Below are 13,961 nucleotides of genomic sequence, written 5' to 3'. Positions count from 1 at the left end.
AGAGGGAAGGGAGGCAGTACAGTGGGCTGTAGAGGGAAGAGGAGGCATTACAGTGGGCTGTAGAGGGAAGAGGAGGCATTACAGTGGGCTGTAGAGGGAAGAGGAGGCATTACAGTGGGCTGTAGAGGGAATTACAGTGGGCTGTAGAGGGAGGAGGCATTACAGTGGGCTGTAGAGGGAAGAGGAGGCAGTACAGTGGGCTGTAGAGGGAAGAGGAGGCATTACAGTGGGCTGTAGAGGGAAGAGGAGGCATTACAGTGGGCTGTAGAGGGAAGAGGAGGCAGTACAGTGGGCTGTAGAGGGAAGAGGAGGCAGTACAGTGGGCTGTAGAGGGAAGGGAGGCAGGCAGTAGAGGGAAGAGGAGGCATTACAGTGGGCTGTAGAGGGAAGAGGAGGCATTACAGTGGGCTGTAGAGGGAAGAGGAGGCATTACAGTGGGCTGTAGAGGGAAGAGGAGGCATTACAGTGGGCTGTAGAGGGAAGAGGAGGCATTACAGTGGGCTGTAGAGGGAAGAGGAGGCATTACAGTGGGCTGTATAGGGAAGAGGAGGCATTACAGTGGGCTGTAGAGGAAGAGGAGGCATTACAGTGGGCTGTAGAGGGAAGAGGAGGCAGTACAGTGGGCTGTAGAGGGAAGAGGAGGCATTACAGTGGGCTGTAGAGGGAAGAGGAGGCATTACAGTGGGCTGTAGAGGGAAGAGGAGGCAGTACAGTGGGCTGTAGAGGGAAGAGGAGGCATTACAGTGGGCTGTAGAGGGAAGAGGAGGCATTACAGTGGGCTGTAGAGGGAAGAGGAGGCATTACAGTGGGCTGTATAGGGAAGAGGAGGCATTACAGTGGGCTGTATAGGGAAGAGGAGGCATTACAGTGGGCTGTAGAAGGAAGAGGAGGCAGTACAGTGGGCTGTAGAGGGAAGAGGAGGCAGTACAGTGGGCTGTAGAGGGAAGAGGAGGCATTACAGTGGGCTGTAGAGGGAAGAGGAGGCATTACAGTGGGCTGTAGAGGGAAGAGGAGGCAGTACAGTGGGCTGTAGAGGGAAGAGGAGGCATTACAGTGGGCTGTAGAGGGAAGAGGAGGCATTACAGTGGGCTGTAGAGGGAAGAGGAGGCATTACAGTGGGCTGTAGAGGGAAGAGGAGGCATTACAGTGGGCTGTAGAGGGAAGAGGAGGCATTACAGTGGGCTGTAGAGGGAAGAGGAGGCATTACAGTGGGCTGTAGAGGAAGAGGAGGCATTACAGTGGGCTGTAGAGGGAAGAGGAGGCATTACAGTGGGCTGTAGAGGAAGAGGAGGCATTACAGTGGGCTGTAGAGGGAAGAGGAGGCATTACAGTGGGCTGTAGAGGGAAGAGGAGGCATTACAGTGGGCTGTAGAGGGAAGAGGAGGCATTACAGTGGGCTGTAGAGGGAAGAGGAGGCATTACAGTGGGCTGTAGAGGGAAGAGGAGGCAGTACAGTGGGCTGTAGAGGGAAGAGGAGGCATTACAGTGGGCTGTAGAGGGAAGAGGAGGCATTACAGTGGGCTGTAGAGGGAAGAGGAGGCAGTACAGTGGGCTGTAGAGGGAAGAGGAGGCATTACAGTGGGCTGTAGAGGGAAGGGAGGCAGTACAGTGGGCTGTAGAAGGAAGGGAGGCAGTACAGTGGGCTGTAGAAGGAAGGGAGGCAGTACAGTGGGCTGTAGAAGGAAGGGAGGCAGTACAGTGGGCTGTAGAAGGAAGGGAGGCAGTACAGTGGGCTGTAGAAGGAAGGGAGGCAGTACAGTGGGCTGTAGAGGGAAGGGAGGCAGTACAGTGGGCTGTAGAAGGAAGGGAGGCAGTACAGTGGGCTGTAGAAGGAAGGGAGGCAGTACAGTGGGCTGTAGAGGGAAGGGAGGCAGTACAGTGGGCTGTAGAGGGAAGGGAGGCAGTACAGTGGGCAGTAGAGGGAAGAGGAGGGGAGATCAGAGACCTGTCATTACAATCACAGACATAATATAAGCCAATCATGACATCACAGGAATACATACATTCCTCTTCTGCAGCCTCAACCTCCTCCAAGCAGTTTAATCAATAATAAAGGATTCAGGTGGAGGTCCTGGAATGGCACTAGATACAGCATGGTCACAATATGAGCTACTACACCTCCAAGGGTTCCCTGTGCTGAATATCCTTCCATGTGCTGCTTCTAAATGTGAGCGCCATGAACAAGACGGCAAGTGTTCACATAAACAGCCCTAGACACTGGTCCTGTTCCCACAAAGCCATCTCAGTCACCATCTGGCAAGTCTCATTGGAGTGGGCAGGACTGACTATAGCCCTTGTGAACAGACCCTGTGTGCACAAAACCAGGACCAGACAGCCTGGTAAGAGGCCATTTTAGGTAAATGTGGTCATGTCTACGTTATGTGCCTGCCCCAGCAGAGTGGAAGAAAGAGACCGTGGGGGTCACGTGTGGCCTGACATCATCATTTGACAAGAGGTTGCTATGGCAACGCAAGCGGTAAGAAATGTATCTGTCTTTAGTCTCTAAATGCTCTCCTCCACGCTGACACATATCGATCAGAGAGGTTGAAGGAGAGAGAGGAGGTGGCTGTTTTCCAAGGCAAACGAATGGAGCTCTGTTCACACACGTAATGTTTTACGATCAAACGAGCAATAAACCTTCCCAAAATTGCTTTACTTTCAGTCCCCGAAGTCAAAGACACTTAGGAAATTCTCAAAGAAACAAAATATACTATAGAATACGCATTCTTCCACTGTATTGTGTTCTCTCCTCTCAATGGCTTTCTGTGATTAACACATTTACACAAGCAGGGAACACTGGTGTCTACATTATGTCACTCGTGTAATATTATGACACACATAAACAGTATATACACACACTCAATCAATTCTTTCTCTCAAACACACACACACACTGATGAATCGCAGTGCTCCGAGGCTTGTCTTCATCAGGTTGCTCTCACTTTGTACTGAAGACAGACAACAGGTTCTACAGGACAAGGCATTTGAGGGTTTCAGGCAGTGTGCTCTGTAACAGGGTAGACAAACAGACTTATAAACTGCGACACAGATCGGGACACTCTTTTCAAGGTCAAAGCCTTCATATAGTCTTTAAATATATCATAAATTGACCGATAATATCTCTCTATATAATATATATAAACATTTCAATCTATATTTAGTCCAGCCTGCTCTCCTATAGAAAACTCCACAGGGGAATTAAGAAAGGTCCAGAACACATAGAAATACTATCATAAACCAGTGTGTGTAAACCTTACTCTTTGGAATGGATGAGGCCTAAAAGCCTGATGGTCTGCTGTACACAGTTGGTCCTGTTGTGCTTGGGGCTTGACTTGACATAACATTATTGATTGATCCATTGGCACTAGTCTAGATAAAGGAAGTGAAAGGGCAGGTAATATACAGTAAGTAATAGACAAGAGGTCAAGGCTACAAGATCTTGATCTCCAGGACCATTTAGATACCTATGCATGGAACTAGTCAATATTGGCAGAATCTAGTTCAAATGTGTGATTGGAAGAGCACAAATAGACATGGCCCATGCTATGAGAAATGGAGAGGGAGAGTTAAAGGAAGACAATATACTCTATCAAGGGATAGTTCAGGATTTTGGCAATGCAGCCCTTCATCTACTTTCGTAAGAGTCAGATGAACTAGCGGATACCATTATGTCTCTGTGTCCCGTATGAAGGAAGTTAGAGGTAATTTCGCAAGCCACTTCTAACTAGTGTTAGCGCTAGGTTAGCACAAAGACGTGAACTCTTCGCGCTGTCTCCTCGACTAGTTCCACACGAGGAATTCAAGTCTTTGTGCTAAGCTATTTAGCACTGCCTGGCGAAACTACCTCTAGTTGCCTTCATACTGGACACAGAGACATACAAATGGTATCCACGAGTTCATCTGACTCTGGGAAAGTAGATAAAATCCCAAACTATCCCTTTAAACTCTTTTTTGTGTGAATGTGTTGTAGTAAGTGTGTCTGTTTCGTGAGTTTGTTGTGTTTATGAATATATGTATGCAAAATGACATGATTCATTATATTCATAATAAAGGTATTGGTGCTTTCAAGACAATCAGGACAATGCCTGTAGATGGTATCACATGTCCTCTTCAATAAGATGTATGAACAGTACTATAGTAAAGAACTGTTTCTCTGTGCTTCACCAACACTCAAACATCAGGGCAGTAGTTTGGCTTGCAGTCAGTCCGCATAAGGACTTCCTAGCCTGTAGATGGCGCTGAGCGAATAAAGACTTCTCATCCTCGGCCCTCCTCGGGAGAGCGCTGATCTGACTTGAGCTTGACGAACTCCTTTGCCACGTCGTCGTTGTTGCGCTGGGACAGGATGCGGAGGACGGTGAGGCCCGTCTCGTCCAGGTGGACCCTCTTCCCCAGGGGGAGCCAGCACGCTACGCTGCCCCGAGAAGACATGTCCTTCAACTGCATCACGGCTATGCCCACGGTACGGTCCTCCCGGGCGAAGCAGTAGTCCTTCACACACACCTGCAGCTCGTAACACTCTGTGCCCACCTCGTTACTGAGGGCGCTGCGAGGAGAGAAGACAGAGACTCACAGCTTAGAGTCAATGACACGGATTCCACCACTTTGGAATGTAGAAGTGTGATCAGGTAAATAGATGAAAAGCTGACAGGATTCCCTCTTTGATATTCAACATGGTCACTTCCAATAAGATGCCACCAAAATCGCAAGATGCTTTGTACCACTGAGGCCAGACTGTAATACTCACTATGTAAACGTTTCGTTGTATTTGGGGGCGTAGCTGTTGTTCTTGGATTTGGTGGCGTACTTCCTCTTCTTGTCAGCTAGATGAGGACCAATGATGTAGATCTCAACGAAGGGACGGAACACCCCTGTGGTCTGCCACCTCAGGTCATTGGCTGCCACCACTGAGACAGAGAGGGAGAGGACAAAATAGATAGATACGGGAGGTAATTTATCAACAAGGTTTTAACACACCCCGTCCAACAAAGCCAAACAGACATTTTCTGTGGTATGAGTAACCTTCTGACAACAATTTTTAAGACATGGTCAAATGAAAGATCTGACAGAATTGATTGGACACTGACCTTTGACGGTGACCTTGTGCTCTCCAGTGTTGGGGTGGGTGAAGATCTCCACGTGGATAGACACCTCTCCCACGGCATCTTCCACACCAGAGCCTGACAGGGGCAGGGGCACAAGTCACTCCTTTGTGGCCCAGAGTGGGGCCTCTTTCACTGCTGTAGGCAGGCCAACACTATAGCCAGAATATCTTCCCTTCAGCCCATACTCCCTCTGTACAATACAGTCATGATAGGCTGTATGCTTAAGTCTGGCAGATGTAACTGTCTGAGGGTGAAAAAACAACATATTTCATATGGCTTGAGAGAAATAGGCTTGTATGAGGGGACAATCAGAGAATGCAGCTATAAGTGGTTTGGGGTTGTAAAGAACTTTTCACTTAACAGTTCCAGGCAAACTAAATATAAGAAGCATCTGATGTTATTAAAGTTCTTTGGATAATTTCATGTAACCACCCATAGCTGCCCTGTGACTCTGCCTGCCCAGCCCCAGGGGGTAGGAGCCTTTCAGTTAGGATGCAGCGGTGATGGTAGTGGGAGGCAGGTCAGAGGAGACTGGTAGTGAGAGAGGAGAGGGTTTTCACAGGCCTCCTCTATTGCTGCAGGGCAGAGCAGAGTAGGCAAGTAACATGCTGAGATGGATCCAGTCAGATGGATAAGCCCATTCCTTGCCGAACCCTTTACACAGAGCAAGCATGGCAACTAGAGGGACCTTGCTGTGGGAGCAGTCCAGCAGCCCAGTCACATTTATACTGAGGCAGGGTGCATACATGTCTACTCTGGATGGTTCTGACGTAGAATATGTGGACAACTACAAATACCTAGGTGTCTGGTTAGACTGTAAACCTATTTCGCAACAAAGCCTCCTTCACACAGCGTAGCGTGCTGGGGCGGCAGGGTAGCCTAGTGGTTAGAGCGTTGGACTAGTAACCGGAAGGTTGCAAGTTCGAATACCCTAGCTGACAAGGTACAAATCTGTCGTTCTGCCCCTGAACAGGCAGTTAACCCACTATTCCTTAGGCCGTCATTGAAAATAAGAATTTGTTTTTGACTGACTTGATAAGTTCATTCAAGGTAACTGCACCTCAGATTCCAGCCCAAATAAATGATTCACAGATTTTAAATAACAGACACATCTCAACATCAACTGTTCAGAGGAACTGCGTTAATCAAGCCTTCATGGTCAAAATGCTGCAAAGAAACCACTACTAAAGGACTCCAATAAGAAGAATAGACATGCTTGGGCCAAGAAACACGAGCAATGGACATTAGTGGATATCTGTCCTTTGGTCTGATGAGCCCAAATTTGCGATTTTTGGTTCCAACTGCGTGTCTTTGTGAGACGCAGAGTAGGTGAAAGGATGATCTCTGCATGTTTGGTTCCCACCGTGAAGCATGGGGGAGGAGGTGTTATGGTGTGGAGATGCTTTGCTGGTGACACTGTCAGTGATTTAGTTAGAATTCAAGGTATTCTTATTTAGAATGCTACCACAGCATTCTGCAGCGATATGGCATCCCATCTGGTTTGCACTTAGTGGGACTGTCATTTGTTTTTCAACAGGACAATGACCCAAAACACACCTCCAGGCTGTGTAAGGGCTATGTGACCAAGTGCTGCATCAACCCAATTGAGATGGTTTGGGATGAGTAGGACAGCAGAGTGAAGGGAAAGCAGCCAACAAGTGCTCAGCATATCTGGGAACTCCTTGAAGACTGATGGAAAAGCATTCCTCATGAAGCTGGTTGGGAGAATGCCAAGAGTGTGCAAAGCTGTCATCAAGGCAAAGGGTGGCTACTTTCAAGAATCTCAAAAATAAAATACATTTAGATTTGTTTAACACTTTTTTGGTTACTGTATGATTCCATGTGTGTTATTTCATAATTTTGATATCTTCATTATTACTTTACAATGTAGAAAGTAGTAAAAATAAAGACAAACCCCTGAATGAATAGGTGTGTCCAAACTTTTGACGGGTACTGTACCCTGACAAAGAGAGCGCCACTGCTGATTTTACGATTCTGCGTTTTGCCGAAGGGGAGAAGGAACTGTCAACTCCTGTCACTGCTGGAGGAACCTGTCCTGGGGAGGGATGACTGGCCATTTTGCGTGCGTGCGTGCGTGCGCGTGCGCGTGTGCGTGTGCGTGTGTGTGTGGAACAGAGGGTATGGTATGTCAGGGTGCCCTTCCAGACAAACTGATCCACCTGTCATCATCATCATCACTCCATCGTTCAAAAAGGAGGAGGGCTAAACAAAATAAGCAAAACAGAAATCCCCAACTATACAGGAGACTGACCCTGTGGTTCAAATAAGATACTCTTTCAAACGGTCAGTCAGAGATGAACACCCACCCACTCACACACACTCCTTTTGTCCAGTCATTGTCTGACTCACTTGTTCTCGTTCAGAATCTCTCGTTAATTCAATCTCAAATACCGGTCTGATCACATAACGCGTTTCTCTTTAAGCTCCCGGAGAGCCTGAATAGAGAATTAAATGTTTTATAACCCGGAGAGAAAGCACCCCTCTAAAGCAGTTGGTTCTACAACACCACTGAAATATTTAACAGGAAATAAAATAGTGGGTTTCTGGGAAACTCTGGAGTAACCACAACACAGGATATGTTAGAGAATGTCTCTGATACATAACAGCACAGAAGGAAAACAAGGACACACGGAGCTATGGAATCATATTACACTCAGTAAGTGGCCATATTACACACATCAATGTCCATTAAGCACAGTGAGAGAGAAACGGACTGTACGGAGGTGGAGGAGAGAGGAACGAAGTAAAGAAATGGAAGACTTGAGAGTGAGGTGAGTAGAGGCAGAAAGAGATTGAGAGAGAGACAGAGAGAGAGAGAGACAGAGAGAGAGAGAGAGAGAGAGAGAGAGAGAGAGAGAGAGAGAGAGCAATAGAGAGAAAGAGGGGTTGGAGAGGCACCCTACCTTGTGCGATCTGAGATGAAACAAAGGTCTTGATGAGTTTGTCTGTGGCCTGGGTGTAGAGGGACAGGGCGTAGTGTAGAGACAACAGGTCAGGACTCTTCTCCAGGAAGGTCTTTTTCAGACCCACCCCTCCAGCATGGAAGTATTGCTACAGTAAGGCAGAGAGAGAGAACGAGGGAGAGAAAGAGAACGGGAGAGAGAAAGAGAGAGGGAGAGAGAGAAAGCAAGAGGAAGAGAGAGAAGGAGGGAGACAGGTAGAGAGAGAGAGAAAGAGACAGAGAGAGAAAGAGAGAGGGAGAGAGAGAATGCAAGAGGAAGAGAGAGATGGGGAGAGAGAGAGAGAGAGAGAGAGAGAGAGAGAGAGAGAGAGAGAGAGAGAGAGAGAGAGAGAGAAAGAGGACACAGAGTCCGACTATAGTTGTTTCCAAACTAGGCTGAAGTGTGTTGAGTGTGCACTACAAGACCCACCACACCCATATGTCCTTGAAATAAATGACATGCAGATACATTTCAGACATTATACAGACATTTCAATCCTACTACTTCATTTTTCTGAAAGCCACACCTTGACGTTTCCTGATACACGACTATGTTAGCACACTATGTTTTCATACTCCATAGGCATACTATACTCAGGCAGAGACGTAGTTGTCATTGGCTCACTGACAAGCCCTTATTCAAATGTAAATAAGCCGCGTTTACCTCAGCTTAATCTGCCTTAAATTACACTACACAGGAAACTTCACAAACTGAATCACAGACCTGTCTGCTACAGTTAGACAGGACATGGCTGGGAAAACGAGTTTTTCATACATCTTGAAAATCATTTTTCTAGATTAGGGTTGTTTAACTGTACTAGCCTAAAGCCAACACTTTCACTGACTTCAATGGAAGTTCCTAAAATTACCACTCTAGCTTAGGTTCAGGAGAAAGACAGTAGTTTTGGGTTGTACCTTGATGGTGTCCAAGGCCAGTTCTATCACAGCACACTGTTTAGGGGACAGGGCTTTGGCCTCCTCACGACCCATGTGCTCCTGAGAAACAAACACATAGACAGGTTAACAACGCAAAGAAATAACTCTTAAATGCAGATCGTATTAAATACACAACTCTTAAATGCAGATCGTATTAAATACACAACTCTTAAATGCAGATCGTATTAAATACACAACTCTTAAATGCAGATCGTATTAAATACACAACTCTTAAATGCAGATCGTATTAAATACACAACTCTTAAATGCAGATCGTATTAAATACACAACTCTTAAATGCAGAGAGTAGTAATGTGGCGTGAGACAAGATGTGTGGTACCTTTATCTTGGAGAGCTGTCCCAGCTGCTTGGCAGCGTTGGAGATGAGCTGAGTTCCCTAGAGGCGAGCAGAGGTAAAACAGAGGGAAGAGGACTTCATTATGATCACCACGCAGGGTACCAGTCACGTCATGTCACAAAAGACGGACAATTGTCACATTCACACTCCAAAACTCCCTCAACACATTACAGGACTTTCAGAAATACTAGCTGTCATACTAGTCATTATCTTTTTCACACACACACACACACACACACACACACACACACACACACACACACACACACACACACACACACACACACACACACACACACACACACACACACACACACACACACACACACACACACACACACACACACACACACACACACACACACACACACACACACAAGACAGGAGCTCAGCTTATTGTAAGTAAGAGCACACACACGCAGAGACACGCACACAATACACACTCACACAGACAGTAAATGCAGAGGTTCAACCAAGCCAGCAAGCCCACCGCCTTCACAGTAGCACGGTGTGATATATCCTGTATCTATGACGACTCTGCGATACTCTGTTAGCAGAATATACCACAAAGTGCCCCACACAGCACCCATCACTCTGCGGTTACATCTTATCTCTAAGAGAACACTCTTCAAATAGAGAACAGACAAAACAAACAAATCATTATACTCCTACGAAAAGACAACACCAAGAAGGGTTCCACTCTCATCTCATAAATGTGGCGTATCAAATCATTTACGCCATCATGGACGTTCAATGCAAGTCGGTTGAGGAACAGCGGTCATGGTCAGGCAACGAGCAGTCCTGTCCTTTGGGGTGTTTGTTAGTGTGCTAACGGTGTGTATTGTAACGTCAATGCTCCATGTGTCCAGTAGTAGTTGGGCTGTGTGGAGGCTCGGATACAGGCAGCTCCAGGTACGTCTACAGAACTGTACGAGAATCTGGCAAAGAGGAAAAGAGAGAAAAGATCGCTTCCACTGCTTTGAATATGACAGACAGGCGGGAAAAAAAATGGAGAAAAGAGATATTGAGCTAGAGTGGGTTTAGTCCTTACATCACTGTGACAAGCAAGCTTCACCCTCCCCTGTAAAGAGAGGACATTGGTTAATACTTCCGGAAGGGTCCTGTCCCCACAGTTTGATTGGCTGACTGACTAATGGAGCGGACTTCTTAGTAACTGTCCGTCTGCTAGGCTAATGGATATGGTTCAAAGCCAATCAGTCCTCATTTCTAATGAGTCAGATAATGTAATCCAGCAAAGTCTACAGATCCAAATTGATGTATCAACATAATGTAATCCAGCAAAGTCTACAGATCCAAATTGATGTATCAACATAATGTAATCCAGCAAAGTCTACAGATCCAAATTGATGTATCAACATAATGTAATCCAGCAAAGTCTACAGATCCAAATTGATGTATCAACATAATGTAATCCAGCAAAGTCTACAGATCCAAATTGATGTATCAACATAATGTAATCCAGCAAAGTCTACAGATCCAAATTGATGTATCAACATAATGTAATCCAGCAAAGTCTACAGATCCAAATTGATGTATCAACATAATGTAATCCAGCAAAGTCTACAGATCCAAATTGATGTATCAACATAATGTAATCCAGCAAAGTCTACAGATCCAAATTGATGTATCAACATAATGTAATCCAGCAAAGTCTACAGATCCAAATTGATGTATCAACATAATGTAATCCAGCAAAGTCTACAGATCCAAATTGATGTATCAACATAATGTAATCCAGCAAAGTCTACAGATCCAAATTGATGTATCAACATAATGTAATCCAGCAAAGTCTACAGATCCAAATTGATGTATCAACATAATGTAATCCAGCAAAGTCTACAGATCCAAATTGATGTATCAACATAATGTAATCCAGCAAAGTCTACAGATCCAAATTGATGTATCAACATAATGTAATCCAGCAAAGTCTACAGATCCAAATTGATGTATCAACATAATGTAATCCAGCAAAGTCTACAGATCCAAATTGATGTATCAACATAATGTAATCCAGCAAAGTCTACAGATCCAAATTGATGTATCAACATAATGTAATCCAGAGGTCTATGTTTTGTCGTGGTCATGTTTTCATCATGTATCATTGAGCAGTCTTGGTAATGAGCCCATTCTAGCTTCAGATAAAGACAGAAGGCCACTGACGGCCAGAAACATCTCCACCAGAGAGATCAAACATTGAAAAAATATATATTTTTAACCTCTCTGTGATAGGCGGGACGCTTGCGTCCCACTTGGCCAATAGCCAGGGAAAATGCAGATTCAAATAACATACTATAAAAATCTAACTTTCATTAAATCACACATGCAAGATACCAAATTAAAGCTACACTCGCTGTGAATCCAGCCAACATGTCAGGTTTCAAAAAGGCTTTTCGACGAAAGCACAAGATGCTATTATCTGATGATAGCAAAACAGTAAACAAAGAGAGAGCAGCATATTTCAACCCTGCAGGCGCGAAACAAAACGTAGAAATAAAATATGAAACATGCCTTACCTTTGACGAGCTTCTTTTGTTGGCACTCCTATATGTCCCATATACATCACAAATGGTCCTTTTGTTCGATTAATTCCATCGATACATATCCAAAATGTTCATTTATTTGGCTCGTTTGATCCAGAAAAACACAGCTTCCAACTTGCGCAACGTCACTACAAAATATCTCAAAAGTTACCTGTAAATATTGACAAAACATTTCAAACTACTTTTGTAATACAACTTTAGGTATTTTTAACCGTTAATAATCGATCAAATTGAAGACGGGATGATCTGGAAGACAACAAACTGACTCTACTTTTCGAGTCACGCGCCTCTCTCAAAAAGTCCACTTCAAGTGACACTCATTCAATATGGCCTTACTTCTTCATTACACAAAGGAATAACCTCAACCAATTTCTAAAGACTGGTGACATCCAGTGGAAGCGGTAGGAACTGCAAACAAGTCCCTTAGAAATCTGGTTTCCCAATGAAATCTCATTGAATACACAGTGACCTCAAAAAATGGTTTGTCCTGCTAAATAAGTTATGTTATACTCACAGAGATGATTCAAACAGTAACATATAACATATACTAATAATATGCATATCTTATATTCTGGGGATGAGTAGCAGGAAGTTGAATTTGGGCACGCTATTTATCCAAAAGTAAAAATCTTGCCCCCTATCCCGAAAAATTAGAAAAATAGAAAAAAACTAGAAAAATTCTAGTTATTCTAGAAAAGTAAGTGAAAAAAAACAGCAATCCAGATGTTACAGACTAGGGACGATACAATTGAGAAAACACAACAACATTTAAAGCATTGAGAGGGTTTATGTGCTGTAGAGCAGAAGTGGGTTCTCAGACATACAGTAACAGTCAACAGTTTGGACACACCTACTCATTCAAGGGTTTTTCTTTATTTTCCTATTTTATACATTGTATACTAATAGTGAAAACATCAAAACTATGGAACAACACATATGGAATCATGTAGTATTTTGAAAGTTTGAATGTTTCTTCAAGTGCCGTCGCAAAAACCATCAAGCACTATGATGAAACTGGCTCTCATGAGGACTGCCACAGGAAAGGAAGACCCAGAGTTACCTCTGCTGCAGAGGAAACATTTATTAGAGTTAACTGCACATCAGATTCCAGCCCAAATAAATGCTTCAAAGATTTTAAGTAACAGACACATCTCAACATCAACTGTTAAGAAGAGACTGCGTGAATCAAGCCTTCATGGTCGAATTGCTGCAAAGAAACCACTACTAAAGGACACCAATAAAAAGAAGAGCCTTACTTGGACCAAGAAACACGAGCAATGGACATTAGACCGATGGAAATCTGTCCTTTGGCCTGATGAGTCCCAATGTGAGATTTTTGGTTCCAACCGCCATGTGATTGTGAGACGCAGAGTAGATGAAAGGATGATCTCTGTATGTGTGGTTCCCACCATGAAGCATGGGGCAGGAGGTGTGATGGTGTGGGGGAGCTTTGCTCGTGACACTGTCAGTGATTTAGTTAGAATTCAAGGCACACTTAACCAGCATGGCTACCACAGCATTCTGCAGCGATATGGCATCCCATCTGGTTTTCCCTTAGTGGGACTATCATTTGTTTTTCAACAGGACAATGACCAGAAACACACCTCCAGGCTGTGTATAGGCTATTTGACCAAGGAGGAGAGTGATGGAGTGCTGCATCAGATGACCTGGCCTCCACAATCACCCGACCTCAAACCAATTGAGATGGTTTAGGATGAGTAGGACTTCAGTGTGAAGGGAAAGCAGCCAACAAGTGCTCAGCATATGTGGGAACTCCTTCAAGACTGTTGGAAAAGCATTCCAGGTGAAGATGGTTGAGAGAATGCCAAGAGTGTGCAAAGCTGTCATCAAGGCAAAGGGTGGCTACTTTGAAGAATCTCACACTTTTTTGGTAACTACATAGAGTAGTGAAGACATCAAAACTATTCTACAATGTAGAAAATAGTCAAAATAAAGAAAAACCTTTGAATGAGTAGATGTGTCCAAACGGTTGATTGTTACTGTATGTCTACTGTATGTGTATGTGTGTGTCACCAGTA

General features: G+C 44.6%; 1 protein-coding gene across 4 annotated transcripts in view; it reads right to left on the bottom strand.

Annotated features, from left to right (window-relative positions):
• Positions 1-1,469: 1,469 nt before the first annotated feature.
• Positions 1,470-13,961, bottom strand: part of LOC124037659 (protein unc-13 homolog A-like) — a 61,071-nt gene continuing 48,579 nt past the window's right edge. For 3 of the 4 annotated variants that reach the window (XM_046352592.1, XM_046352593.1, XM_046352594.1), the window contains 6 exons: positions 9,344-9,400; positions 8,983-9,063; positions 8,030-8,177; positions 5,088-5,180; positions 4,748-4,907; positions 1,470-4,546 (listed from right to left, as the gene is read on the bottom strand). In XM_046352592.1, coding sequence (XP_046208548.1) covers positions 4,258-4,546; positions 4,748-4,907; positions 5,088-5,180; positions 8,030-8,177; positions 8,983-9,063; positions 9,344-9,400 — 828 coding nt within the window. In that variant the 3' untranslated portion in view covers positions 1,470-4,257. The remainder of the gene's footprint in view (positions 4,547-4,747; positions 4,908-5,087; positions 5,181-8,029; positions 8,178-8,982; positions 9,064-9,343; positions 9,401-13,961) is intronic. The other variant, XR_006839221.1, reaches the window with a different exon arrangement.

Source organism: Oncorhynchus gorbuscha, linkage group LG06 (assembly GCF_021184085.1).
Source record: "Oncorhynchus gorbuscha isolate QuinsamMale2020 ecotype Even-year linkage group LG06, OgorEven_v1.0, whole genome shotgun sequence".
Lineage (NCBI taxonomy): Eukaryota > Metazoa > Chordata > Actinopteri > Salmoniformes > Salmonidae > Oncorhynchus > Oncorhynchus gorbuscha.
The sequence above is the reverse complement of the archived record's forward strand: the minus strand, read 5'-3'. Positions and strand labels throughout refer to the sequence as shown.